The sequence below is a fragment of the Seriola dumerili genome, unplaced genomic scaffold (assembly GCF_002260705.1).
Source record: "Seriola dumerili isolate Sdu_G_001 unplaced genomic scaffold, Sdu_1.0 BDQW01000219.1, whole genome shotgun sequence".
Taxonomy (NCBI): domain Eukaryota; kingdom Metazoa; phylum Chordata; class Actinopteri; order Carangiformes; family Carangidae; genus Seriola; species Seriola dumerili.
This window is the reverse complement of record NW_019174474.1, coordinates 8827525-8854978: the sequence shown is the minus strand read 5'-3', so window position 1 is coordinate 8854978 and position 27454 is coordinate 8827525. Positions and strand designations below refer to the sequence as shown.

Below are 27454 nucleotides of genomic sequence, written 5' to 3'. Positions count from 1 at the left end.
TCCAGTCAGTAACCCCTGTTCAACAGTCACTTCCCAAATTTAAGAGGGGAAAATAAAAGAAAACAAACCAGAAAACCTCCACTGTCCCAAAAGGCCTCTTTCAAACCTCCCTGTAAAACTAATGAGACATTACTTTCCTCATAAAGTAAAGCGAAGAATAGACAAATCAAAGCAAAAAACTGGCCCTTTCAGGAAGGAAAAAAACAAAACTGAAAGAAGACATCTTGAACTGTACCCCTCTGAAATTCATCTTTCCCTTCTAGAGAGGCTGTGAATCTTTTGTTTCTTTTTCTCTCTGTCGTTACATCTTCAAGTTATACGTGACAGTTTCATAAGGATTGCATGTTCCTCTGTCTTTGTTTATGTCTGAGGTTGAGGAGAGGATGTTCAGGATGTCAAAGGGGCTCAGGGGTGGGTGGGCTCAGGAGGGAGGGGGGAGCAGCAGTGCTGGGTCAGGCTCTCCAGTGTCAGTCAGTGTCTTCTCTAGAGGTAAGGGTACTGGTTGACCTTGGTGGGGCTCAGCGGGTATCCAGTGTAGACAGTGGAGGCGGGCGAGGCGCTGATGTAGGCCTGGTGGGCGAACTGGGCCTGGTACTGACTGTGGTGCAGGGTGGGCGAGGGCAACACACGGTGGCCCATGCTGACTGGGACCTGGTGGACGATGCTTGGTGGGTAGCTTCCGTGCTGGACCGCATGGCGCGCAGAGCCTTGCGACGCAACCAGGTGGGCCACGGTGCCGGTGGAGCCCAGAGCGGCAGGAGCCGTGTAGGTGTAGAGGTGGGGCTGGCTAGGCAGGTGTGTGGCGGCCAAGTGCGGGTGGACGTTGCCCGTGTGAGAGGGGCTGTTGTGATGGAAGGAGTACGGGGCCTGAGTGGCGATGGTGGGGGTGATGTAGGCCTGCTGGCGCCGATGACCTCCGTTTCGCTCGGCTACCATGTGCTGCTGGGCCTGGAAGAGGAGGCGATGGAGATTTAGAGGCCAATAAATCTATTCCACATAAAATTATTTCTTACACACATATTCACACACTGATGGTGTTTTTCATGTCCCTCCATACCTGGCTGAGATTTAGAGGCTGCTGCTGGAGGGGGTGTGGCCCTGAGCGCTGCTGTCTGTAGGACCCGCCTCCAGTCATGCCCCCTGGTACGTGATTATTGCCAGACACCACTCCATTGGAGGATTTGAACTTGTAAGCTGAATTCTGATGGTTCATTGCATCTGCTTAGAAGAGGATACAAGTTAATTGTGAAGCAGCGACTTTAATACCTAACAACATAATAGTTACTGGTTGATGCATGAGTCAAAGTCCCTTACCTGGCATCAGGCGCTCACACTCATTCGGGGCCTCACTGTTCTGGGTTTTGAGAGGGGGGATGATGATGGTCCGGGGGTTCCCATTGTTGTAGTTGTCCAGTATGGTGGTCTTTGTGTCGTAGCTGTTGTTGTTGGGGGGTCTGGACTCCACAGTGTAGGGGCTGTTGTTGCTGGAGCAGTCGGAGTCGGGTGAATCATGGACCGTCACACAACTGATGACATTCTTCCTCTGCTTTGAAGATGAGCTGGAGGAAACAAGGGGGCGAGAGAGAGAGGAAAGTTAATGAGACAAAACTTTTAAAACTATTATGGGTGGTTTATTTTTTTACTATATCTATAATAATCTGTACATTCTTCGATCAGACGTCCACCAGTTTAGTACTGACGCCGTAAGTTACCACATTACTCGAATGTGAAAACATACATCTGGTTTGTTTTTCGCAAGTCATAAATCTGTTGTTACCCTCTCTAGTTAACATTCTGTCGCTTCCTACTCACAATCACTTGCTTTGTGTTTCAATTCAACATGTCACACTGGTTTCAGTTCATCAGTTTTATAGCTCTGTGGCTATAAAACTTGATCTGATCAACCGTCACAAAACACTAACACTCCAGAGATTACCACTGGCCTTGAGTAGCCCAGATAGCATTAAATGACTTGAGACCAAATCACGTTTTATAGTCACATGGTCATCAGTTTACAGAAACATGTGTGTCACACTACTCTGAAACCCAAAATGAGATCACAGAACGAATAAGATGACAGAAAAGTTTGCTTTGTTGGCAATGGTATGACCTCTGTCCTGTTAAGTCAAAACAGATTTTGAACAGGCCCTTGTAGTCTTTATCCTTTGCTGATCTAAGTCTGCGGGCGTTTGCGTTTGTTGTGTTTATTGTGGGAATTCATATCGCGAGGACAAGCCTGAAAATCTCTTACATCAGCAATCCACAGTAAAACTGACAAGCACTGCAGCGATAAACACACTTTTTAGTCCGCATAAAAAGAACCACATTAACACAGAACTGACCTGTTGTTCTGTTTGTGGTCATCCTCCTCATCTGTGTCGCTGCTGATGGTAATGATGCTGACTGCGGGGCTGGGCGTGTCAGGGATGATGATGGTCTGTCTGGGGACGTGGTGCTGGTGCTGATGATCGCGGGTGGTGCTGGAAGCCTGCTCCGCTTCGCCAGCCCCCCACCCGCTGCCCCCACACGGCTGCGGGGGCGGACAGTTGGAGGCCGAGCTGTTCTGTAGCACAGCGCAACGTGGGGGCGTGTTCTCCTTCACCCTCTTGGAGCGCTGCGGGGACAGCACCGCCTGGGAGGATGACACCTCGTAGGCTGACATGTTCCTGATAGAAAGACAGGGACGGGGTGAGTGTCTTCTAGGTGGTGATAAACACAGATCGGAAACTTCAAAATCAAAAGCTATGAGGCATCATGATCTTGTTGTGATGATCTTTAGCTGCCAGGATGATAGCTTATAGAGCGTCTAGAGCCACCTGAGTATTAAAGAATACCTGGCAGACATCTGGTGCTGTTTGTTCTTTTTGGAAGAGGAGCTGTTATTGGTTGAGTGCTGCCTCATAACATGTGCCACTCCCACATTGAGCGTCTGGTTGGATGGGAGCGTGACGTGGCCAGCCAACAAGGCTGGCTGCTGCATGATGGGATTATAATGGCTGCCATGAGGGTGGGAATTCCTGTAACATAGCACAGTTTTAAGTTAACACAACAATTTGAAACCTGCAAGTGGGGCATCAATGCATGAAATATTGAAAAATACTTGTATCAAGAATAATCAAAATCAGCATTTATAGGGGAGAAGGACGGATAAGTATTCCCCACAGAAGCCAGCAGGTGGCAGCAGCTAACTTATCTAAAGAAGACCAAAGGCGAGGAGAGGAGAGAGCAAAGAGGGAGGGCAGAGGAGCTGACACCAGCAGCTGTGGAGCGATAGCTCTGCAGAGGAAGTGCGACACTTTCCCAATCGTCTCTCAGAGGACAACAGAGCTGCCACTGGCCAGGAAGGGAGGGAGCGATGGGGAGGGTGGTGTCTAGTCACAGATGGACAGCTCTGAATGAATCTAAGCATACATGGCCCTCGCAGCCCTCCACACATACACATTATATACCTGCATCCTCTTCATCTCCCTGCAAATTGCCCTATCCCATCTATCCATCCATTTATTAAGTCATCGTAGTGACAGGCTATACTCGACATGATGTACATATATCCCATCTCCCTGAGGTAAATCTGCTCTTATAAAAGCACGACTGTTCACATGAGGACTGTGATTCACTAAAGATAAAGGACAAGCTGTCAGAGAGGTGTAGACTCCTCGCTCGATCGGTCCTATGCCAAACCATCTTCCTATAGCACATTTTGACCTATAAAAGGCTATAAAAACCACCGCTGGCCTGTGTGAAATCCATTTATCTGACCTTAACTACAGACTCACCCCTGGTATTATGTGTATAAATTTGATTTTACAAAGTGCTTTGATTTGGAAGCTTTAAAATGACACGTGTCAACCTATTGGAATTATTAATCCAGCTAAATCTTGCCTGAAGAAAGGTGGGCTCAAAGCATGTAGGCCACAATATTCAGACCCTCTCCTACATCAATGAAGGTTAAAACTGGCCGGGAGCAGTTGAAAATAAGAAAGCAGTGTTGCTCACCTCCAGTTGGCGAGAGGCTGTGTGCTGCTCATGGAGTCGGGGATGACAGTGGCATGCTGGACTGAGGTGTGGGTGAGCTGCTGCCAGGCTGGAGGCAGCAGGATCTGCTGGGTGCCGCTGGGCCAGGCCTGCTGAGGTAGGAGAACACAGAGTGGAGGATAAACAAAGAGGGGGAGAAGACGAGGAGTAGAGATTGAAAGGAGTCAGTTGCCATGTCACAAAAAATGAATTTTAAATAAGTTTGTCATGGGACTGCAGAGTTACCCATGATTCTTTTTTTTTTTTTTTTTTCTCTTTTTTTTTTGCATCTTTTGAATTCAAACATTGTAAATGCAGGAACAAAGGAAACTCATTGAACCTGGCTGATTAGTTTGAAGTTGTTGTGATAAATTACTGTATCTTTTCAAAAGTGCATAACAGCTGGTTTCAACTCGCTACTGGGCATGCAAAATAAACTCCACCACGCAGCTTCAAGGAGACATCCACTGACAAAAGAGATAAGACCAGGACTTAATAAAGATGTAGAGCAGCTCCTTCCTTTGTGTGCTTGTGTATGAGTGACTGAGCCCATGTGAGTGTGTGTCTGTGGGCTAGTGTGATTATGTGTTTGACTTGAGTCAAATCAACCTATGTTCTAATTAAATTCATAGGCCTATTCAAGCTGTTGTGAAAGAGGCTACTTTGTATTTCTGATGCGGAGCAGGAGTATCAGGCATAATATGCCCCGAGATGTGCCAAGATGAGTGTGCGTACATGCATGCCCGAGTTGGTGTGTTACTCCGTGTTTGTGTGTGTGTGTGTGTGTGTGTGTGTGTGTAACCCTAATGGTTTAATGCAGTTCTATTGATTAGCACTTTAATGTCAGGGCTAATGAATTGTTCCTTTAATACCATTTGCACATCTATTTACAACAGCATCAGTATGTGCTGCAGCATGCACACATTTAAATAGAGGAAGCAAAAGACAGAGAAAGGAGATACAGGAAGAAAGAGAGAGAGAGAGAGAGGGAGAGAGAGAGAGAAAGAGGCACCATACAAAATGCAAAGCAGGTAATCTGTGTATATGGCACAGTAACTCCATACCTTGTGTTTTACCTTTATCTTAACCTTTATCTTTATTTTCATACATTTTGCTTTGCTCTATCTGTTCCCATTATATTCTGACACAAAGTGGCTCTTCTGCTCTGTAGTCTGGCTGCAGGCTTGTAGAAGTTGAATTGCTTTTGTCTGGTAGGTAGGTTGCAAAGCCCAAACCAACCAGCCTGTAGCTGAAGTGCCTGGGGGGGGGCGGGGGCGCGCTGCATTACAGGCCAGCAGAGCTGCCTTGTCTGTGCACTGATGACTGACATCTCTAATGGAACATTCTAGAGCTCGAGATGGTCTTTACATCTAAGACCACATCCAAAGCCTTTTATCATCATGCCATTAAGAGACACTAATACATCCATCCATCTCCTGCTCCTCCTCCTCCTCCTGCTCGCTCTATCTCCATTCCTGGCACTCTACATGCCTCTCTCACTAGGCGTCTGCGTTGTGTAACCAGCCTGTCTGCCCTGAAATGGTAACCCAGTTAAGAAGCCGTTTTCTCTCTTCTCAGAGCCTACCATCACTATCAGCAGCCCACCGCCTCCCACCTCGACCTACACTCCCCGGGTGAAACCCTTTGTCACCTCAGGGCTTTGAAAGCCCCAGCTCTCACTGCCCAATTGTTTCCACATTTTCTGCATTCCTGCTCCAGATAAAGGTCCTGCTGGTTTCCCTGCCGCCCTGCTTGGAGCCTCCTTAGCCCCCCCCCCCCCCCCGCACAGCCAGAGGAGCTGGGGGAACACCCAGTAGTATCAGCTGGTATTTGGTCCGACTCCTCATGTGTGGCGCGAAAGTAACGGAGTTGTGCATCGAGTTAAATAAGGGGGGTGGGGGTGGGGGGTGGTGTTGGTGGGGGGGTTACAGTGAACAGTGGGTGGGTGAAGGCACAGGTGGGAAGAATGCAACCAAGAGGCAAACAACGCCTCAGACAAGCTTGTGAGACCTCCCACAGTAACCGAATAAACACGGAGAAACACACATGCACACGCACACGCACATGCACACACACACACACACACAAATACACACACCGCACACCCAGTTATTAGGTGTGCTGCTCGCTGGCCTGGCCTATATAAACCATCTGCTTACATTAACTATTGCCTGTCTTTGTTTAACATGTGTGCAGACAGAGGTTACAGTGAACACCTGCAGAGCGTGGCAGCGATGTGGGAACTACACTTGATATATCAATTAATTGCAATTTGTGTTTTTCTTCATAGATGTTTTATTTTTATTTTTTTCTCCTTTGATTGAGCCATCATATCCATGAATGTGGTGATGTGAGTTCTCTGGTCATGCAGAGCCTCATCCAAGCTTCCCCTGACCTTCCAGGCTCCTCTGAGGCCTGTAATTTGGAGCGCCTGACTTGGAACCAGCCCTAGAGCTAATCACCATTTGGTATCTGACAGATTAACCCGCCATAGAAATACAGGCGCGCTCACACATACACACACAGAGCTTGCTGCCTGCCTACTGCATGATTAACTGGAGATAAGGGAGCGCTTCAAACTCCCTGGATTCTCAGGGATATTTAAAGCCTTCATGGAAATTTCCATAGGGAAGGAGGTGGTGTGGCAATGGAAGTGGTCTACAGTGTGTGTGTGCAGAGAGAGTGATGCACAGTCACTCTCTGTTACTTCCAACAACTGTATATTAGCAGCTAAAGCTCCAGCTCCGCTGCGCAGGCTCCAGTAAAGGCCTGCTCTGTGTGAAAGGCTCCTGCCTTTGTGTGCATCAGACCGTGGCGGCCTCAGCCTCCAGGAGAGCGGGGCAGCGGAGAGAGCGAGGGGGAGAGAGTGCGAGGAGACAGAGCGAGAGAGAGAGAGAGAGAGAGAGAGAGAGAGAGAGAGAGAGAGAGAGAAAGAGGCAGGGAGCAATGCACAGAAGAGCGCTCAGGAAAAAACAGCTGCCAGCAGGAACAGGGTCACGAACATTGAGTGATTTCCAGCCTCCATCGATAGATACTATTCTTAGTGAAGGCTTATGAAAAGAAGGATGCAGAGAGCTTTGTTTGAATGTGAGCAGTTCCAAGTCTCACAGGCACCGTTATTGTTAAGGCCCACAAAAGTCTATTAGTTTTCTCTCTGTGATACTCGAAAATCTTCCCACCTGTGTAAGCAGGCCAGGTTGGATCTGCAGAGGCTGGGCACCAGGGGCCTGCGTCACTATGGGAACAGCATTCTCCATCCGCACAGAGTAACTGGTGTGCTTGGAGGGGGACGCCTGCAGCCCTGTGCACAAATAAAGCACACGCACACACAATGTCAACAAGTAAGTGCAGCAATATTTTCTACATCTGTCACTTATAAACAACATCATGCTATCTGCAAAATTAAGAGCCAGGGAACAGACAATGGGTTATATGTGCAAACTGATTTATCTGCATTCAACAGATGTCAAAAGCCTTCTGCTATGTTAAAATATAGAAACACTACTGAGAAAAACAAAAACAGTAGCCATTTATCAGCCATTCCACGGAAAGAATAAACAAACAAATAAGACAACGCCTCGGAGCTCTTCTGCCCTCTCAGTGCAAACTCAGAGGAGACAAAAGGGGGCGTGAGTAAGCATTACACAAAGGTATAACATTTCCTTTCAAATGATAAATTGCTTCATCAAGTTATCACTGAATTGTCATTTGTATGATACAATTGACACTGCCTGTTGGGTTGCTAGGCTAAAGCTGGGACACTAGAAAGCTAACAACAAAAGAAGAGGACTGTGGGCAGAGAGACAGAAGTAAAACTGACTACAGTAACTGTATTTGGTGCCAGATAAATGCTTAAAACAAACACTGGTCTTAAGGTTGAACTACTTTACTGTAACTTTACTGTGTCATGACCTGCTCCATTTCAGGTTTTCATGGCTGAGATCTTATGCTTTGCACAGATCCCCACACATCTCATTCTATCCATTCCCAATAATGCACACTGACTGCTCAGACCTCCTTACCTTGGAAGCCAGGTGGGCAGACGATGAGCGCCTGCTGGAAAGGGTCGGGCCGGGCAGCGCAGAGCTGAGGAGCCCCCGGCTGCAGGGGCATGCTCCTCTGGGCCACGGCTGCCATGGAGGCAGCTGAGGGCTGGTAGAGTGCAGATTGGTAGTTTAGTATGGAGACATCAGGACTTGCAAAGGAAAGGGTGGCATTGTTGGTGGTGGAGGAGGGAGCCAGGTTGGTGGCCTAAAGGAATGATGGGACCAAAATAAAAATCATGAGAGTGGAGGCTCTGATGGCATGGACGGGAAAGTGGAAGTGCTCCAAGGAGGTAAGGCTGAAGAAGCAGGCAGGGCAAAAACAGAAAGGTAAAGATGCAAAACAATCACCAGATCAAGAGAAGATGGATAGCCGGGGCATCCATCATTGATGAGAGCCAATGGAAGATTGAGGAAATTGGACAACTGATTTGAACGCATCTTAAAATATGCGCATTGTTGATTTGATTAATTAGAGGGAGAGAAAGAATGTGAGGAGAGATGCAATCAATGCTGGAATTCTTAGAATAATTAACCATCAATGAGCAAAATGCCATCAGAGCAAAGAGATTTTGATCCTTTTATATCATTTTCCGCATTCACTGACCTCATGTCTTTAGACTAGAGTAATACACTGCTGGACCGGAAAAATGTATACTGTCTATACTAATAATACACTGTGCATGAATTGATGCTTTATATGTCTTGAGGCGGTATTTTGAAACAATTAACCACACAGCAACACAAGCATTTTCCCTTATTATCACATTTCAATGAGCATAAAGTCATAAGGAGAATACATGATAATATCATGGTAATGGTACAGAATAATGAGTCAATATAATGAGCTGCAGCAAAATTTGACATTCCATGTCACAGCTTCACTATCTAGCCTCCAAATCAATATGCCTGACAGGAGTAATATTTCACAGCCAAAAGTCATTCTATAATTATGTAAACTCAGGTCACTCCAGCACATCTTGACCATTAATAAGACATGCGGAATACTAAGACCGCCAGGGAACATCCTGGAGACAAACAAATGCTTTTAAGAGACACCGTTCGCTCAGCTTGTAACAAGTATTTGCTCCACGAGACACCGTCTAATTTTAGCCCTTTCATTTCGCATACATAGGGATGGAGGGAAATACAGAGACAGCGCTTTCATTTTTCATTTGCTCTCTTTAGCGTGTTCAATGAACACCAGGGGAGGGAACATAATCAATACGGCACTGTGGCATTCATCATAAACAAGCACGGGAGCAGCAAAATACAAGCCAAAGATGCATACCAGCCTTGCAAATGAATCGAGCTGAATAAATCACTAACTTAAGTCTGTCTATATGCCCTGAGAGCCGGGCGTAAAAAAGACAAGCCGAGGGAATGTTAATCCATTTAAATCACAGCAAGATGGGGTTTTTTTTTGTCGCATGGTACACAGTGTGAGCTGGCTCGATATAGTTGGTGATAAAGAACTCTGTTTACTAAAGAATGGGGAGGGGGGGGCAGGAGTTGTAACTAAGCTCAATCTGGAAAACCTTGCAACCCCACGCTCTGTGATTCCGGCAGTAGCCAAAAGTCAGCAGTTTCGATTCATAGGCCGTACGAGAACGAAGCGGTAAAGCACCACAGGCTCAACCCGGAGAAATGGGAGGAAAGAAGAGAAGACAGAGGAGGACAGGAGGGAGAGGAGGGGAAATGAGAGGAAGCCTGGTAAAGGGATTCTTAAGGCCTGAAAGCCCCAGAATGCAAGGCAAGCAGGAAGTAAGGGCTTGTCATGTGTGTAATCAGCACTTTGTGACAATCCCACAGGACCTGGGGCACAGGCAGAAATGCAGGCAGACAGATATACATGCACCAAGGCAGCAGGAATGGAAACGTGCAGACAGACAGGGAGAACAGATGGAAAAAAATAAAAAATAAAACAAAGGGACAGATAGCTGCTCACGGGATGCTAAGCTGTTCAACCACTGATATTTGGCTCTATTTCTTTTCATTCTGGCTGTGTTAGCAAATGCATCATTCAAAAATTTTGGGCTCGGTTTTAATTATCCGTTTTGACACATTCTATATTTTCATAATACTATTATTTTGAAGGTCACATATTTTACTACTTCTTTCTGTACTTTTACTTTCAGCTGCATCTCTATTAAGATACAACATATAATTGTCTTTATGATAATTTTACTGGAGCCCACTGTGGAAATGCAGTAAACCGTAGCTAAAATCATTTCCATACTTGTGTCTGACAGCTAGGACGTTGACTATCAGTGGTTTCCTAATAGCTTGCTGATGAATGAGGATGTTTATTTATTTTCAGATTTACCTGGCTGTGCACAGTGTTCAGCTGGTTGTTGAAGGTCATGGTGAGGTTGGTGGAGGTGCTGGGGGCCACGTGGGTGATAAAGGGCGTCTTGCTCTGGTTGACCGTGTCGTACATGTTGACACGACGCTTACAGATCTCCATATTTTGGAAGCACGACTTCACGCTGCACGGACGAGAGAGCGGGAGAGGGAGACAGAGAATGAATGAGATGACAGTGGCAGATGTTACTTCACTGATCAAACTGATAATTAATAACAATAAACAACAACAACAGAGTCTGCTGGGGCTCGTACTGTGTGCTGTGCGGGAAATCGAGGAGATGTGACATAGTGACGAAGGGGTGGTTGAGCGTTTCGATGGGGGTGATCCTCTTGTCCGCGTCGATGGTCAGCATCTTGGTTAACAAGTCGATGAACTCCCTCCTGTCGGCCTTTTCCGCCAGCATGTCGCTCCCCTCCAGATCTGATGTCATGTTCACCTGGATGCATGAAACAAACACACAAACACATACACACACACACACACACACACACACACGCTTCTTAGCATTTCAAATAGCTGATTGAGTATTCAAGGTCTCTAATGTTTCTGCAGACGTCAGAGAAAAATCTCTCCCGCGGTTCATTCCCATAGAGAGACCTATTAATACTCACAAGGCCTCATCAGTTAGGGTGTCAGTTTGTGTGTCACAGAGCCCAGTGATAACCTTGCACTTTAGTGACATTATAAACATTTGCACTGGTATTCATAGCACCACTTGAAATATCTCCTGGCGCCTTCACTGAGATTTTTATCTATTCCTAAGATGTGAAAACAAACAAAAAACATGAACCCAATAAATGCTGCCATTGGCGAGTCGTTAAAGAACCCTTTCACAAAGAACACCATTTTCTGAGTGCCTCTGAAAGAGCTGACATAAGACAACTTAACCTAAATATGTTCTGAGGCAGTTCTGGGAAGCTGCCTTGGAACATCATGTTGCTTCATCTGTATTAAGCACTGCAGCTTAGGTTGTGGATAAATACTGGGGAAAGCAGCAGATTTCTGCTTTGATGCAAATCTACATAAATAGCAGGAATTGATTTGGTAGGAAATCACTCTGGGGTCTGGGCTTTACTTTTCGGGTTGTCATGTGGGGTGAGGAACGAAGGAAGCAGGACAAGGTCGTGATATAGCCTGTCTGGGCTTAAGAGAACAAGCAGATTGTCAGGCAATGCGACAGGGACAGAGACGGGGACAGTGGCGACAAACAGGCAGCCTTGTTTATTGTGGTTGTGCCATGCAGAGGTAGCAGGCCTGTTTTTCATAAGGACGCAGCCCTTATCTGTAGGCCTGCTCCAGGGGCTATCAGATGTGCTGCCAGTCAACACCGCAAATCTGATTCAATTCTGTCTCTCTATGCAGGTTATTCAGGCTCTGTAACCATTCCTCTCTGCTTGCCATCTCCGCTGGCTGTGATAAAGGAATAATCTGCAGAATGAGGTGAGAAATAATCACATTGTCCTCTGCTAGTCGAAGAGATGACTTTGGGAAATGTACAGTTTGGCGGCACATGCATAGCATTTGGCTGAGTTGTGGCACAACAATCAGGCCGGATGAGGAGAGGCCTGAAGAGGAAAAAAATAAGTTTGCAATCATCAATTTAATTTTAATTTAATTTAATTTTAAAGTATGTGAATTTACTAGATACAAAAGATACTTTCAGGCTCCATTTGCTTTCAGTAACAGCAAGAGGCAACATTTGACATTTCCAAATCTTGAATGAAAATGGTCTTTAAAGAACACAGGGGCTTCCACTAACACGGTCAGCCTTGCGTGTCTTGCATGTCAACGGCTGTTTATGGAGCCACATCTGTGCCGTGAGGAGCACTGACATGCCACTCTGGAGTAAGGGCAGGGACGGCAGATGTCGAGCAGTGGGACAGATTGGGCTACGCCTCAGGAGATGTGGAGTTAGGCATGCAGGATGCAGGCCCATCTTCTACACAGCACTACAACATGTGCAGATTCGCCCATAAACTTTATTTCACAGTGGGAGGAGAGGTCGGAAGAAAGGAAGAGTGTGTTTAAGTGCATGTAATAAAAAGGAAGATAAGGTGAAGAACATGCTGCTCCTCCTGCCGTGGCTTCACTCCTATCAACAGAGATATCGCATGATTGCAGATCAAAGTGAAATCCATTTTTGAGCAGTTCTGGCCTTCCCTCCATCTGCATCAGGCCATTTTCTGTAAGTTGGGTCTCTGATTTACTCAAATTAGATATACTTGTGACTAGAGCCTCCCCACATTTCCCACGACTGAAAGGAGGTTCATTATCTCTTCCTGGCACCCAGCCCCTCTGTCTTGCAGGGCCTTCAGCTATATCATCCATTATACACGCGGAGACAGATGTCCACAAGGCTGACTTGTTTATACGGCCGGGATAGTGAGATGGGGCAAAATAGGCATTTTTTCTCCCACATTAAGCCTGTGCAGCTCGACTGTATCTCCTCTGTGTTTCTGTAGTAAGCTGAGTCTGGCTGCAACAGTGAGAGGAAGATGGGACACAGAGCTTGAAGCGTAGGAGACAGAGATGACCCAGGGGATATCATACCACTGCAGGTTGGTTTCATTAAACTCCATGCTGCATGTGTGTGTGTGTGTGTGTGTGTGTGTGTGTGTGGTAACTGCAAATTCAACAAACCCAGGCAGTGATAGTATCTTGTCCCAGCCGACAGCATGTTATTCCAGACAGGCCTGACAGCGGCCCTGGGCGCTACTGGACAACCATAATTGTCTCCATCACTTAAGTAGCTACATGTGCTGGGTATCCACATAGACAGTTTCCAGAGGCTGCTGCTGCTGGTTGGGCACCAAGATGACCATATTCCAAAAGAAATAATTCACCTGCTTAACTCTTATCTCTTGGCTAGTCTTTATCAGAGGCAGCATCGAGGAGCGTGATGACAAGTGAGTACAGTCAGAGATTCGAAGGGACCTGGGAAAAACATTGTAATTTTCCATCACTGCTTCCGTTATCTGCCAGCAGAACCAGCATTTGGCCAAGCGAGGGGAAACAAAACAACACTCACTATCATCTCACTGTCAGGCACGTCCTATCAAAAATGTCTTGGCTACATGTGAACTTTCCCACTGTGGAGAGATGAAATCAGTCTGAGTCTCAGAGGAAAGGGACAAAAGATGTAGGCGAGGTCAATGACAGTGCTTCTCCGCATGTAAGTCTATAAGTCACTTCCTGGAGTTATGTAAGATCCTCCTAAACAAACAGTTTCCCTCAGGTGACATGCAGGGCTGCAGGGGGGCTAACCAGATGTGTCATGCAGACACAATATGTTGCAGGTCCCACTGAGCCGGTCTGAAAAACCGGTTGGGATCTTCTGGAATGTGTGCACGTGTGAGTGTGTGTGTGTGTGTGTGTGTCAGTAAAAGAGAAAGAGAGAATGGGGGGGGAGAGACAGAACAACATTTTGTACCTTTGCCCTCTACATGCTTACATGCACTGCAGATGTACAGAGCGAAGGCGTAGCCGCAACACTCGTCCCAGCTTAAATAAGAAAGCAAACTGTACATATCTAACACGTTAACCAGCCTTCGCCACATGTTCAGCTCAAATGTCTGTCTGTAACTTATTAGACAGCAGTTAAGCAAAATGAAGAGCAGAGGCAGAGTTGAGGAAGGGTTTTTCAGTGAACAGCTGCTTTCATTTCACTGCTGTAAAATTCTATATAGCAGCAGAGCTCCACCGCATCTGGAGATCAGGGCTTGAAAGGATAAATATTTTAAAGGTCTTCAAATATTTGATAGATAATTCTCGGGATGTGATGGATCAAACTGGCCCAGGACCTGAGTAGCCTCATCAGAGGAAGCTTCAAATGTGAGACAGGTGGGTGCTATTGAAGCAAAAGACAAAAGCAAAAAAAAAAAAAAAAAAAAAAAAAAAAAAAAAAAAGAAAGAAAAAAAATCCATCTTTTGTCCAAAGAGCCGTGCTTTGTGATACTGAAACAGCATACCTGCGCCATATCATCCAAGCAGTTGAAGATGTACTTGCGAGCCTCCTTGGACTTGATCCCCGTTTCACCCTCGTGGTCCTCTGGAGTCTGTGGGAGACAAGAAGCAGATGTTCATCCCAAATCCCATCACACTTCCCCTCTGGAAACGCACTATTTACATTTGGCTCATTACAGCCTCTTGTTGTTGATGTGCAGCAGGACTCGGCTTGCCCTCTGAGCAACCCTGGGGTAGCACACAGACACTCATCTAACAGCCAGGGAAGATTGGAGGGGGAACTGCATGTGGAGGCACACACTATATCACACCAACGCCGAGACGATGTACAGAGCATACACTGCGCTAGTTCACATGGACACACATTTACATAAACTACATGAAAATGCAAAAACAAGAACAAACACATGTGATAATTATCTTTCAAAGGTTGAAAATGTACCCGAAACGAATCTGTGTTGACTGTAAAAACCTCCTGACTGAACACATGATATTTTTAATTACAGTCAGCAAAGCAACACAGCTGCTGCTACATGGAAACACATGGCAAGGTCAGTTTGAAGCTGAGCAATCGCTCTTCAGAGTGGAAAAGAAGTGGTCAGGATGCCTTGATGTTTGACTTTCCACATACCAAAGACACTAGAAGATCATGATGACTTACAGCAGTGGTGTCAAGTGCGAGCTAATACTCCATCTCTGTCTTTCTTACAATGCTGCTATCAACTCCCCCCCCCCCCCCCTTTTCTTTATAGTTACAACAATGTGTTTTTTAAAGGCCTCACAAGCCCATAGCTCTAAGAGTTTTTCATAGAAATTCTTCAGTGTGAGCAAACATGAAAAAGTTGCGTAACTTTTACCTGGCAACTAAAAGCTAAAAGCCCGTGGGGCAGCTCACTTGAGAGCATGCACGCTATGCACTCTATATTAACATGTCTTTATTTAAAGGGCCAATCATCACCCTCATCGGCTGTTGTCAGCGCGGTATGTTGATGGGATTCATAAGAAATGCACTCGGCTTTTCGAAGAAGCTCAGTCCTAGACACAGGCAGAGCAGACGTGGAAAAACACATCGCCATACCCTGCAGAGATGGATCAGTGTTTGCAATTTGATACAGTCAGGAACTCAGTGTGCAAACTCACTGTGTGACACACAAAAGTTCAAGTTAAGTTAATCAGGTTAGAAAAGAAAGGAGCACACCTCCTCATTGAGTGGCCTACATAAAGGGACGGGGGGGGTTAGAGCAGACACCCTCTGAGCTTGATTCACCAGGCTGGGTTTCCATTTGCCAAATCCTCTAACACAGATCCATTTTGCTCTCATAACTCTCTCACTTTGTTTATAGCCAGAAATAGGACCTGTGTTTCTGGAATATCAATGTCAGCTTTTGCTCGTGAAGTATGACCTGCTACTAGAAGGATGTTCTCGATGCTGCGTATCTGTATCATTCCAGCTGTACCTTAAGTCTCCAGAGGGGATAGGTCGAGTCGGGGTCTCTGTTGAAGAACCTGGTGGTCTTCGTCCCTGCGCTCAACAGATACTCCGCAGGCAGACCCTGTGTCTGTGAGATGTACCGGATCTGCAAGAAAGAAGATGGAAAAACACAATCACATCACAGGCATGACTGAAACATAAGTTGCATCTTATTGTGGAGCACTGTGAAGCTTTCATGCTGATCACCAAAAAAGCTAAAACTTTAGGAAGATTGTTCTTTTTGGCTGACATTAACTACTCCAAACATATCTGCCTGAAATATGCAGAGTACCAAAACATGACCTGAGCTCAAGAGATTGATTTAAGACTTGTAAATGAGACACTTTGCCTAAGTTTTGGGGCCTGTGAAAAAAATCGGGAAAGCTTGTTCAGTGATGGAGCACAACTTGCTCAAGGTTTTCCCACTGAGCCTCGTCTGAGTGATAGAGAGAGGGGAACGCGGCAATGTCTTGCTCTGGAGCACAGGGGCTGCGCTAATTGGACAAGTGGCTCCGTGGCATCTGTTCAGATAAACAGGGAGGCTGCGCAAGAATCATCAGGGGCTGTCAGGGGGATTAGAGAAGCATTCCCACCCTCCCAAACACACTCACAAGCACACACACACACACACACACACACATACCGCCGCGGAGGGAGAACACACGCAAATGCATATACACATAAACGCACGTGAACGCAGACGCATGGGTGCGCTAGCTAACCCAACATCCGAACACGCACAATCATGAGCTGCTCAGGAGGTCAGGAGACAGTTTGAAGGTCCGAGCAATCATGTGTTACCTGATCGTACTCTGAGGCTCCGGGGTAGAGGGGCCATCCCAGGAAGAGCTCAGCTATCACACAGCCCAGGGACCACATGTCTATGGCCTCACAGAACGGCAGGCCCAGGATGATCTCCGGAGCCCTGAGGATAGAGAAAAGACAGGATTGTTAGAGCATTATACTCTTATAGGAAATGTATAAGTTCAGACTGAGCCGAGCTATTATGGGACAAAGACATTAAAAATTGAAACATACTATAAATGCATCATGACTACATTGTCATTTTCAATATAAAGTCATATCTGCAAGAGCCTTTTGAGAAGAGTCTTTCCACACTTCCTAGGAGCTCATGGAAAGCAGCCTAGTGTAGTACACACAGGTCAGAAGAAGAAATAATCTATGCTGAATATGTAGGAGTGAGCTGGAGACTGTCCACAAATTTTACTAACATTCCCAGAGCCAATACCATTTAATTAGACAACAAAAATTAGTGTGCACTTTTTTTTTTTTTTTTTTTTGCAAACAGACCACAGTTCTACAGCAAGACAGGCGATTCAATTAATTCGCTGTGTCTGAAGGCTGTCATGTTGGCAGTTTCCAAGGTGGCACCTCGCAGATAACTGATGGATGAACCGTGCAGGAGCACCAATCACTGAGCCCCATCTCTGCTAGTCAAACACAGGCACCGTGCAGAGGTAGAAGTGCATGTTTACTGTGTTTCACGGTCCACAGCCACAAAGCAATGTGGAAGCAATTATGCCATGAAAAATAAAACCAACATAAATATTCTCTTGAGCATGCAATGAGCTTCATCCGGGCTTTTAGTAGGCTGCATTTCAGTTAATAATGTCAGTGCTTAATTCCCACACACTGGCTTTTCCCAGTCTTACACACACACACACACACACACACACACACACACACACACATACATACAGTGATACACCACTTTAGATCATTTCAGTGGTGAGAGAGATAAATATCTATGATTTGATGAAAAAGGAGAAATATTGTTTGAGTTATCTGAACAGCGCTGCAGTCCCAAACAATTCCCAAATTTAATTCAACGCGTTTTATGTCCTGTCAGAAAGACTAATACACTTCTTCTGAGCTCATGTCTCTGATGGGGCTTAAAATAACCAAGAACATAGTGACTCTGCTCGCTAACAATCCAAGCCACTTTCAAGAGGTTCTCAGGCTGTCACCACTACAGGCGAGGCGTCTTTGGTCTTGAGCTCTTGTCCTATCTATAACGTCAATCTAGACTGAACGGCTAAAACTGAAACCCCTCTCTAACAATTAATAACATATTAACAGCATGACAGACAGATCACAGGAGCTTAAGGCTGATCTTGGAAAGTTTCTTGTTCATTGCAGAGTTCACAATGCTAATTGCTGTGACCATGGTAACTAGGCTACCCCCCCCACTCCAAGCCTAGGCGGGCTCTGGCAGGGTTTTGGTCGCAGAGAGAGAAATGAGGGGGCCTGGCCTCGGGCCCGCTGGAACTGTAGGTACCAGGGAAACAGAGAATGTGGAAAACAGCATGGGGGGACGCTATAGGACTTTACAGGCCTGCAGGGGGGCAATGGGTGAGCGGTCTGAGGGCAGCTGGAGGGGTTTGGAGGAGAATGAATGAACATACCTCACGTATTTAAAAGCAAATTTCTAACTGTAGCAGCATGCCCCCTATTCACTGCTCGCTGATGCTGAGTGAAATCAAAAGAGGGCACAGGCGATCCATTGGACACTGAGATATGGCCGCTATGTAGAGGCAGAAGACACAGACAGGATGGACGAGACGATGAGGAAAAACAAAAAAAACGAAACAAGAGGAAGAGAGAGACCGAAGAGAGGCAGAGACAGAAATAAAGCAAATGAGGGGGAGCAGCGCTTTGCTCAGTGAAGAGCTCCTGTCACAGAAGGTGGTTATTGGGGTCTCAAGGGCAGCAGTGGAACAGACACCAAGACAACACTCTAGCAACAGTATCTTAGGGCACCATTACACACCAATACAAAGACACCTTCACACACAATGAGCCGAGACGTCTATCAAAGGGCTGCCAAAGAAACATAAAGGAGCCTGCTAGGAGGTGATAGAAGAGGGAACAGCGCGGTCTGCTGAAGGTAGGGGAGAGAAGAGATGGACAACAGGACAAGGATCAGCATGATCCTCCTCTAACAGCCTGTTAGGCGGGCTGGAGTTTCAGCGCGGACATAACAAAAATAACAGCTGCACACACACACACACACACACACACACAGGTACACCACCTCACAGAGAAGCAAGCGCACCAAGAAAGTAAACTCAAAGCTATACTTCCTGTGTCCCTTTCACCTTGATACAGAAACACACTCAGTCAAACATGATGAGGAATCCATGAGCACATGTTCATATGCAGATTTTAACAATCCTATTATCCAGCATGGGTTTGAAGACTAGATCAATTTAAAGTCTTCAGAAACTGAAGTCAAATCTTTTCAGCACTTTGTTTCATGACAAAACACGGAACAATGCACAGAAGTTTGTGAAGATTATGTTCTATTTATACATTCAAACATCATTGTTTGTACTTCAGCTCTTCGCTTATCATGCTTTCTGTGCAGAAGTTGATAATAGAAGCAGGCAGCACAGTGACATCGTCATCGTAGCAACAGCATTTTTTTTTTAACCTATGCAATAGTTTTACCATATAATGAAACCAATATACTAGAGCGGCCCCGCAGTCCTGCGGTGCATTTGTCATCTCAATAGGATTCACACATTCCTACACGAACAAAATATATATATATATATATATATATATATACCCCCTCATTTGCATGAGTATGAGTTCTCCAAAAACCTTATCTGACTTCAAGAAACCAAAAATATGTATGAGCCATGGCAAACTGCAAAGAGAGATGGGCTGTTCTCACAATACAAGGCTGTTTTTTTTGACTCAGCTGCGAGGAAATTCTCCCCATCAAAACGCACTGTGGAAATGAAAGCCGCAGGAAGCCCTTTCATCAGAGGGTCCTCTAGATCACTGCAATTCCAGCGGACACATACAGACCACAGCACCTTCAACTTGAAGCCTGATCCTTTTTCTTTACCCTCCCAACTTCCAACATCAGTCACCATTATGGTATGTAATTCATACAAGCTCACAAACAAGTAAAACTGACGCAAGAGAAGAGCTAAAGGGCAGCTGACGCAGAAGCGATGTCATCTGGCTTTTGTAACAGCCAACTTCAACAAAACCTACTTTCATTAGAGGCAATTAGTGCTAGGTGTTTAGCTTTAGTAGCACGCATGAAGCTGTGCGCCATGACCACATGGACATTGCCCTTGTGTGTGATGGAGAGATTTGCTAGTGTTGATGTTATGCTTGGATCCGTTTCAGCCTGAACCTTCCAGGGTTACGCTCCAGTGCTCTACTTAGGCTGTTCTCGTGGCTCCTCTGCCTCTCTCACAGAAAGCTCCTCCGCTTCAGCGAAAGACAGAGAGAGAGAGAGAGAGAGAGAGAGAGAGAGAAGAGAGAGAGAGAGAAAGAAAGAGAGAGAGTGAGCGAGCGAGCGAGCGAGCAAAGGAGGGGAGGAAGGAAGAGAGAGGGAGTAACATCGTTGCTCATGATACGAAATGTGATATGAAACCACAAATGCAAATGTGCCCCTACCAGCGCGCTGCTGCCATTGCATGCAAAGCGCTGCACAGCTGCTGCTGATGCAGGCCTTTCACTGGCAGTGATAAACAGCACACACATCTGTGCAGCTCACAAACCTTGCTCCTTTCCTGTCCCCCCTTTCCTTCCTAGTGTAGCAGAGCACAAGAGACTGACAATTCATGCAGATATGACATTTGCTCTTCATCTCTATTTTAGGGCAAAATCAGCACTCGAGCACCCAGAAGTTTAGTTGGTTTTTGACTCACGTAATTCTGGAGCACTTTTAAGACTTTGCCAAAGCGCTTTAAAATAAAAAGAAACTGTTTTCTTCTGTCAGTGGCTCAAAGACCGGAAAACTACACTACACCGGTAAGCTCCAGAATTAAGGTACTTGGACACGCCATCTGAGCATACGACGCTCAGCAGACACTGCCATTTTATCCCCCTTTAAGATGCACCCCACCTCGCTCATCTCCAGCTGACGTGGCCACCACAGACAGTGCCTCTCCGAGGGTGGAGGTGAGCTGTCACATACAGTACATACGGTGTGCGAAACACTGGCTAGCCAGAGGCTTTTTCTGGATTTCAATGGGAACCCAACTGCATGAGAGGCCTCAGTGTTCAGCCTAGTGGCTCTGACAGCACTGGCCCTTGACAAAAGAGAGAGGGAGGGAGAGAGAGAGAGAGAGCGAGTCTGCATACTGACATCCTCCCAGCTGGCCTGGTCATTGATGAGCCCCGGTCCCCTTGGGAGCCAGAGATGGCACGACTCATGAATGGGGCCTTTCTTCTGCCACCCCAGCCCACCCTTACACCTCAGCCCCTTCCACCCACCCCCTCTCTGCCAGCCCCAGCCAACCCCTACACCTCACCCTGCTTCACCATCTACCCCCTCCTTACAACCCCTCTGCCAGCAAAAACCCCCTTCAAACCCCTCAAACTAGGGCGCTGAGGCCAGTCTAGCGCTCCCCTCCCTGCTCGCCTATCCGCCCTCTGCTCTGTTGAACCGTGCCTGCGCTTGGCTGGCCTGCCAGCCCACACACACATAAACACCCATGCGGACACGCTCACAGAGACACACACACAGCTGACATCACAGGCTGTGTGCATGTCAGGATGTATCCATCAGGCTGACCTTCCCTTAGCTTGGCTCCAGATGGGAGACTGATGGATCCCTGGAACCCTGCAGCATTCAAACACACACACGCAGGCGCGCACACACACACACACACACACACATGCGCACACACACTGTGACATGCACATGCACACAGGTCAGCCAGTCTATGGTAATGGGTTTGATCCCTTTCCTTTCCATTTCAAAGACTTCATCATTGAAGTAACTATGTTTTATTCAATAGGCAGGCAGGCAGTTATAAGTAAAGAGTGGCATGTATACTGAAGGTAAATACAATCTTATACCGGCTATGTTGAAAGCACTGTTATAACATAGCGTTGGCTGTGGAGAGAGGTAGCTGTCCAGTGCTAACAGGAAAAAGCACTTCATGAGTAAAGAGCCTGCCATTAACTTTTCTCCCCTCTAACTCCTTCTCTTCTTTCCCTTTTCCTCCCTCCTCCTTGCCTCTTCCCCTCTCTCCATCCCACGCTTTGCCCTTGCCTAATGTAAAAGGCTCGGGTTGGTGCTGTGAATGACTCCCTTCCTCCCCCAGGGTATTCATCTACATATTCATGCCCTCAAAGGTTCCTCCACAGCCTCTTTGAAGACGCACCGTAGAGAAACACTTTTCTAGATATATTGCATGGTGGTCGCTGACTGTGAAATCAATGTTTGGAGCTACATCCCCTGCCGTGCACCTGTGGCTCGCGGGGACCCACCCCAACCCAAGACACACGCACTCTCGCACTCTCACACACACACACACACACACATACACACATTCACTGTACCTCTTCAACTGCTCCACCTGCTCTCATCACATCAGAAATCACTGCACAGTGCACAAGCCAGGCATAGGATGCAGTGATCATGTAAATGCACGTTTATGTAAACAGAGACTGTAGATGGCATTTAAATTTAGAGCTTGGGTGTTCCAGGTGGTCGAGGGGTAGGAATGGGGGGAGGGGGTGATATCTGGACAAGGCAAACTTTTTCAGAGTCCTTGAGAATTGTTGCCATCGCTCGCTAAGCAGGGGCGACATTCCTAGTGTTCAAGGTCCTGAAAACAGGCCTCCCTCTCCCTCTTTTTCTTTCTCTCTCTCAGAAAAAGGCACAGCGAAAAAGCACTGACGAGGCCGCCAGTGTTTTACCAGTTCATGTATTAGCATTCCCTGTGGGTCGAGCAATGTATTAAAACAAGGCAAATGAAAGCCTATGGAAGGAGAGAAGGAGAGAGGATGTTTCATATGAAGGGTAGACAAGGGGACTCTCCTGAGGATGCAGAAAAGCAACAGGGAAACTTGCAGCTACACATTAGCAACTCTGTCGTTCAATAGAAAGTATGATTACACCAACTCAAATGCATCAGTGCGGGCTAATGTAAATATGGATGACAGCTGTGTGCGTGCTCGTGCTGATTCGACACAACGTGACGTACAGTTCAGCTCAGCAGCCTCACAGGGAGTATACTGTAACTGAGAGGTAACATAGATAGAGTTCTTACATTCTAGGGTCCTCCCTGTTCCCTCTTACAGTCTCACCATGTCACATTTAACCCAACCCCCCCCCACCCCCCCACCCCTCATCCCTCCTCTTTGAGGCGTTTTATATGATGAAATATTCAGTGGGCAGAGAGCCACTCCTGTCACTGTGGCACACATGGCACAGTCAATATTAGCACACCGGATATTCTCACATTCCCTCACATGGCATCACCCTATGTCACCACAGAGAGGCCGTTTTTTAAATGACTGTGCTCATAGCAGCGTTAGATAACATATCAGATTTACTGTTAGGTAACATAGAACATCAAACACATATTTAACTGCCCTGGCAATATATCTGCTGCTGTGGAGACTTTCTCCACCCCTCTGAGAAGCATTTTAGTCCCCTTTGCCTCTCTTTTTCCTTCTCCCTCTGCTCGCAAAAGCTTCCATTAGCAATGCTAACATCTACACAAACCAAACAATGAGCGCAGCTAAAGTGCAGCTCAGTTGTTCGTTTTCGACATCTATGCAGTGCTTCATCGTACCCGGTTGGTAATTACCTCTTTCCTGTGGTTATTATTATTCTCCAGCATGCGGCTGATCCTATCAGTAACACATCTCATTTCCACCTGCAACCTGCGAAGGGCTCTCCCTGGCTCCCTGCAGTACCCTCTATAATACCCCCAACCCCCACCGCCTGGTGCAGGGGTCAAAGGGACAGACCTCCTTCAACGAGGGAGCGAGAGGGAGAAACGATGGAGAGGAGATGAGGGAGGGAAAGACGGAGAGGGTGCGATGGGCACAACAATGGAAGACGAACGCCCTCTTGACCAACACCCACCCACACACACACACGCACGCACGCACGCGCACACACACAACACACACACACACACACACACACACACACACACACACACACACACACACACACGCGCGCACACACACACAACACACACACACACACACACACACACACACACACACACACACACACACCCACCCACACACACGCACGCACGCACGCACGCACGCGCACACACACACAACACACACACACACACACACACACACACATTCTGCGCCTTCTGCCTCTCTTCTCAAAGGGAATAGTGCCGAGAAGGATTTGTGATCGGTAAATGATGGGTATCTGTCATATAGTGATGCTCTCTGCACAGACAGCCTGGAGAGAAGATGTAGGGGATGCCGAGAGGGAGCCTCAAGTCTCTCCAGCCCTATTAGGATAGTGGACTGACAGTCAGACAGTATTAGGCCAGTCTACCAGCCACTGGCCAGACTCAGACCCAACCCTGAGGCATGCACTGCTTTCCTCTGTCAGACTTGAGTCTCCATGACAATCAGACTTTAGAGGAGTCTCTAAATAATAACTTGAAAATGGGTAATTGATATTCCATCCTGGCAGTAAAAAAAAAAAAAAAAAAAAAAAAAAAAAAGTATACTCTCACAAGAGAAAACAGAGACAAGTTTCTTGGAAGGTACTAAATCATCACTGCTGACCATTCAGAATGATGCCATCGCACCCTCACACTGTGTTAGTCACTACTCTCCGCTCTCAATAAGCCCACGGGGAAATATGTGGGTCACACAGAGATTTCGCTGGGAGTGGGTGAGGCCAAACTAAAGGCAGCAATGCAGACAGACGATAACACATTCTAGCACGCAGTCACTCAGTCAACCAGCTTAACCAGCTGGCAAGCCTGTCACCAATGGCTGAGACATTTACCAAAACAGACAGGAATGCGGCGTAACGGGCAGCGAGACACACTGTGCAGACGGGGCGCGGGCGGCCAGTCAGGCAGATGAGATTGTGTCTGCTGGTGGCGGAGGGATGCTAAAACCCAGAGCCTTGATCACCTCAGCAAATTAGAGTGTACGGGGGATTGAGAGAGCTACACTCCATCTGAGGCTGACATGCAATCAAAAGAAAAGCCAGACAGTTCGTTCAGCACAGCGCAAGCCACAACAGGGCAACCAAGAGCTCGGGCAAAAACTGCAAAAATATATACAGTATATCACATCGTAATATTCTATCACAGCCTCTCAGTCGAAAAAGCCCAGCATGACAGTTATGTAAACTGCTGGGCAAACAAATCACAATCTCATCTGCTTGCTTGACTGGCTGTCTGTCTCCCTCCTTCTCTTGTGGTTCGTCTGTATTTGCTTCTGTCTGGTTGATGGTCATTATTGTCGTTTTATTCTCTAGTTTCCTCCAGCAAGTTGCTTTAGTCCAATTCAGTCCAGAGCAAGAAATTGCAAGGCACTGCATTGACATGTCCCATTCTGTTGATTTAGGGCGACTCAGATACAGATCAAGTGATAGGAAGGGGGGAGAGAAAGACGGGGGCACACGGTCAATGTGGTTAGCTGGATGGAGCCGCGCATATACAGGATATGTGGTAAAAACAACAGACGCCAAAAATCTATTTGAAATGCAGCGCCTGAGAACATATAGCTAGGAGCCACAGGGGCGCCATCCTACCGGCGTAATGACATACGTCTCCCTGCCACTCAGTACACGCACAAAACACACATGCACATACACGGTTTCAATCATAAACGCTGCTCTGGTTGACTAGTTCCTTATTTCTGTGGCAAGTGAAAGAGCGCATGGGGGAGACATTTGCGAGGCAGACTGAAAAATCCCCCTACACCTTACACCCCCCACCCCCACCCCAGCATGAGCTAAAATACAGTACATGCGCTACATTTCTGTACCACCCCGCCACCCTCCCCCACCCCCACCCCACCCCTGCCCCACCCCTCCTCTCCTATATCATATCCCGGTTTGGACTTACCGTCTTTCCTCCCCCACCCAGTTCGAAGTCGGGCATAATACCTATCTCCTGCCCTAATCAAATTCTCGCCTGGTGTGCTGACAATGAATTTGCTCGGTTTGCCCAAGGGCTGCGCTGCCTCACGAAACAAAACGCTACAGGCCCGCGCGGCGCGGGATGAGCTCAGTAACTTAAAACCTCACCAAGGTCCTATAGAGCAGCCTCACCATCTCTCTTCTAAAAATTTAACACAGGGAGCGGGACTTCCTGGATCTGTGCACTTCGCCTAGGCATTTCTATTCTTTCTCTCTTCTGCCGTCTTCTGCTTCCCTGGCCTGCCTTTTCAAAGTGTTGGACCTGCCTGTCTTTGTGGGGTGTGTGTGTGTGTGCTGTGTGTAAGTGTGTGTGTATGTGTTGTGTGTGCGTCGTGTGTGGTGGTGGGTTACAGTTGCTGCTCTCTGTCTTGTATACATATGTCGTGTTTCAGTGTGTGTCCCTGGGGGTCGAGGCAGCGCATGCGTATGCGTTTAATTAAGGAGAGGGATTTATAGGACAGGCACTGATCAGGGCCGATCCGGGGAGATGGTCGTACACCCAGAGTCGCAATTCTTAATCGTTAGGCCACCCCCCCCTCGCCCACCCCCGTCCTCGCTACTAGTCAGCACATGCCATGAAGCCAGTCACTCATGAGCATGCAGAGGGCATAGCAAGGGTCGGCGTGAACGCAGATACATCGTACGAACAACTCAGCCACAGCGATCCAGCGCACACACACACACACACACACACACACACACACACCACACACACACACAACACACACACACACACAGTGGCGTCCGTGCGAACGAATGTCCTTCGGAAATGGTGAAGGCCTGCTGATCTCGAGTGCTTCCCTCCTCAGCACTCGTGTCCCTCTATCTTGCCCCAGCGTGCTGCCTGGTCCTGCTGTGCCTATCAGACACACTCTTAACACCGTTTCGTTCCACGCCTGCATTCTTCACCTGAACAAGAATTTAGAAATGTCATCACCGTAGAGAAATCAACAGCCAGCGATTTAATTAAAGGCTTTAGGGCAGAATTTGACAAAAATAGGCCATTTCCGCTCATAGCCTCATTCAGAGGCCGCTCTCCTTCTTAAAACAAATGAAGGAGACAAATTTAGTAAGCATTGCCGTTGCTGCGTACCTAGCGTCCGGGTTTTTTTCTTAACTTGTAAATGCAGCGCTACCAGCTTTTATGTTCAAGATCAGCTCACCCTGCAAAGATCGAAATAAACCGATGTCTATAAAGAACAGTGGTGTTGCCGTTTGTTCTTCTCAAAGCTAAGCCATCTTCTGATAACGAGGAGAATAAAGCCTTTAAAAAGTCTGCAGATACCACCCACCTTAGAGGCAGAACAAAGCACAACACGTAATCTTTTCATATGTCGAACCAATTATTTACTATTCAAAAGTAAGTGCATTTGGATGATGATATTGGATCCTCCGCCAAAAATCAGAAACAATGAGAATTTTTGGATTCTACAAAAAGGGACAGCGTCTGCTTTTTTTCACATAAATCTCCGGGAATAATGATCAGTGAACTCACTCTACTGTTAGCTATTTAAATACCACGATAGCCAGGGCTTAAGAAACCCACTGCTGCGTAAGCTTAAATGCTTTTCAACACGAAATGGAAGCCATATCTGCATGCATGGAATTTTCAATAAAAACAAAAAATTGTCTTCTTATGTTTTTTTCATACCAGTCAACGCTTCCTATACTTT

At 46.8% G+C, this 27454-nt stretch overlaps 1 protein-coding gene across 1 annotated transcript in view; it reads right to left on the bottom strand.

Moving 5' to 3' along the window:
- Window positions 1–483: 483 nt before the first annotated feature.
- hipk2 (homeodomain interacting protein kinase 2) overlaps window positions 484–27454 on the bottom strand; it is a 68522-nt gene continuing 41551 nt past the window's right edge. The window contains exons 3-15 of the mRNA XM_022754255.1: window positions 16661–16784; window positions 15846–15965; window positions 14394–14480; window positions 10677–10861; window positions 10384–10546; window positions 8037–8265; window positions 7194–7315; window positions 3997–4127; window positions 2835–3017; window positions 2343–2666; window positions 1315–1559; window positions 1058–1218; window positions 484–948 (exon numbers count right to left, since the gene is read on the bottom strand). Of these exons, the coding sequence (XP_022609976.1) occupies window positions 484–948; window positions 1058–1218; window positions 1315–1559; window positions 2343–2666; window positions 2835–3017; window positions 3997–4127; window positions 7194–7315; window positions 8037–8265; window positions 10384–10546; window positions 10677–10861; window positions 14394–14480; window positions 15846–15965; window positions 16661–16784 (2539 nt within the window). The remainder of the gene's footprint in view (window positions 949–1057; window positions 1219–1314; window positions 1560–2342; window positions 2667–2834; window positions 3018–3996; window positions 4128–7193; window positions 7316–8036; window positions 8266–10383; window positions 10547–10676; window positions 10862–14393; window positions 14481–15845; window positions 15966–16660; window positions 16785–27454) is intronic.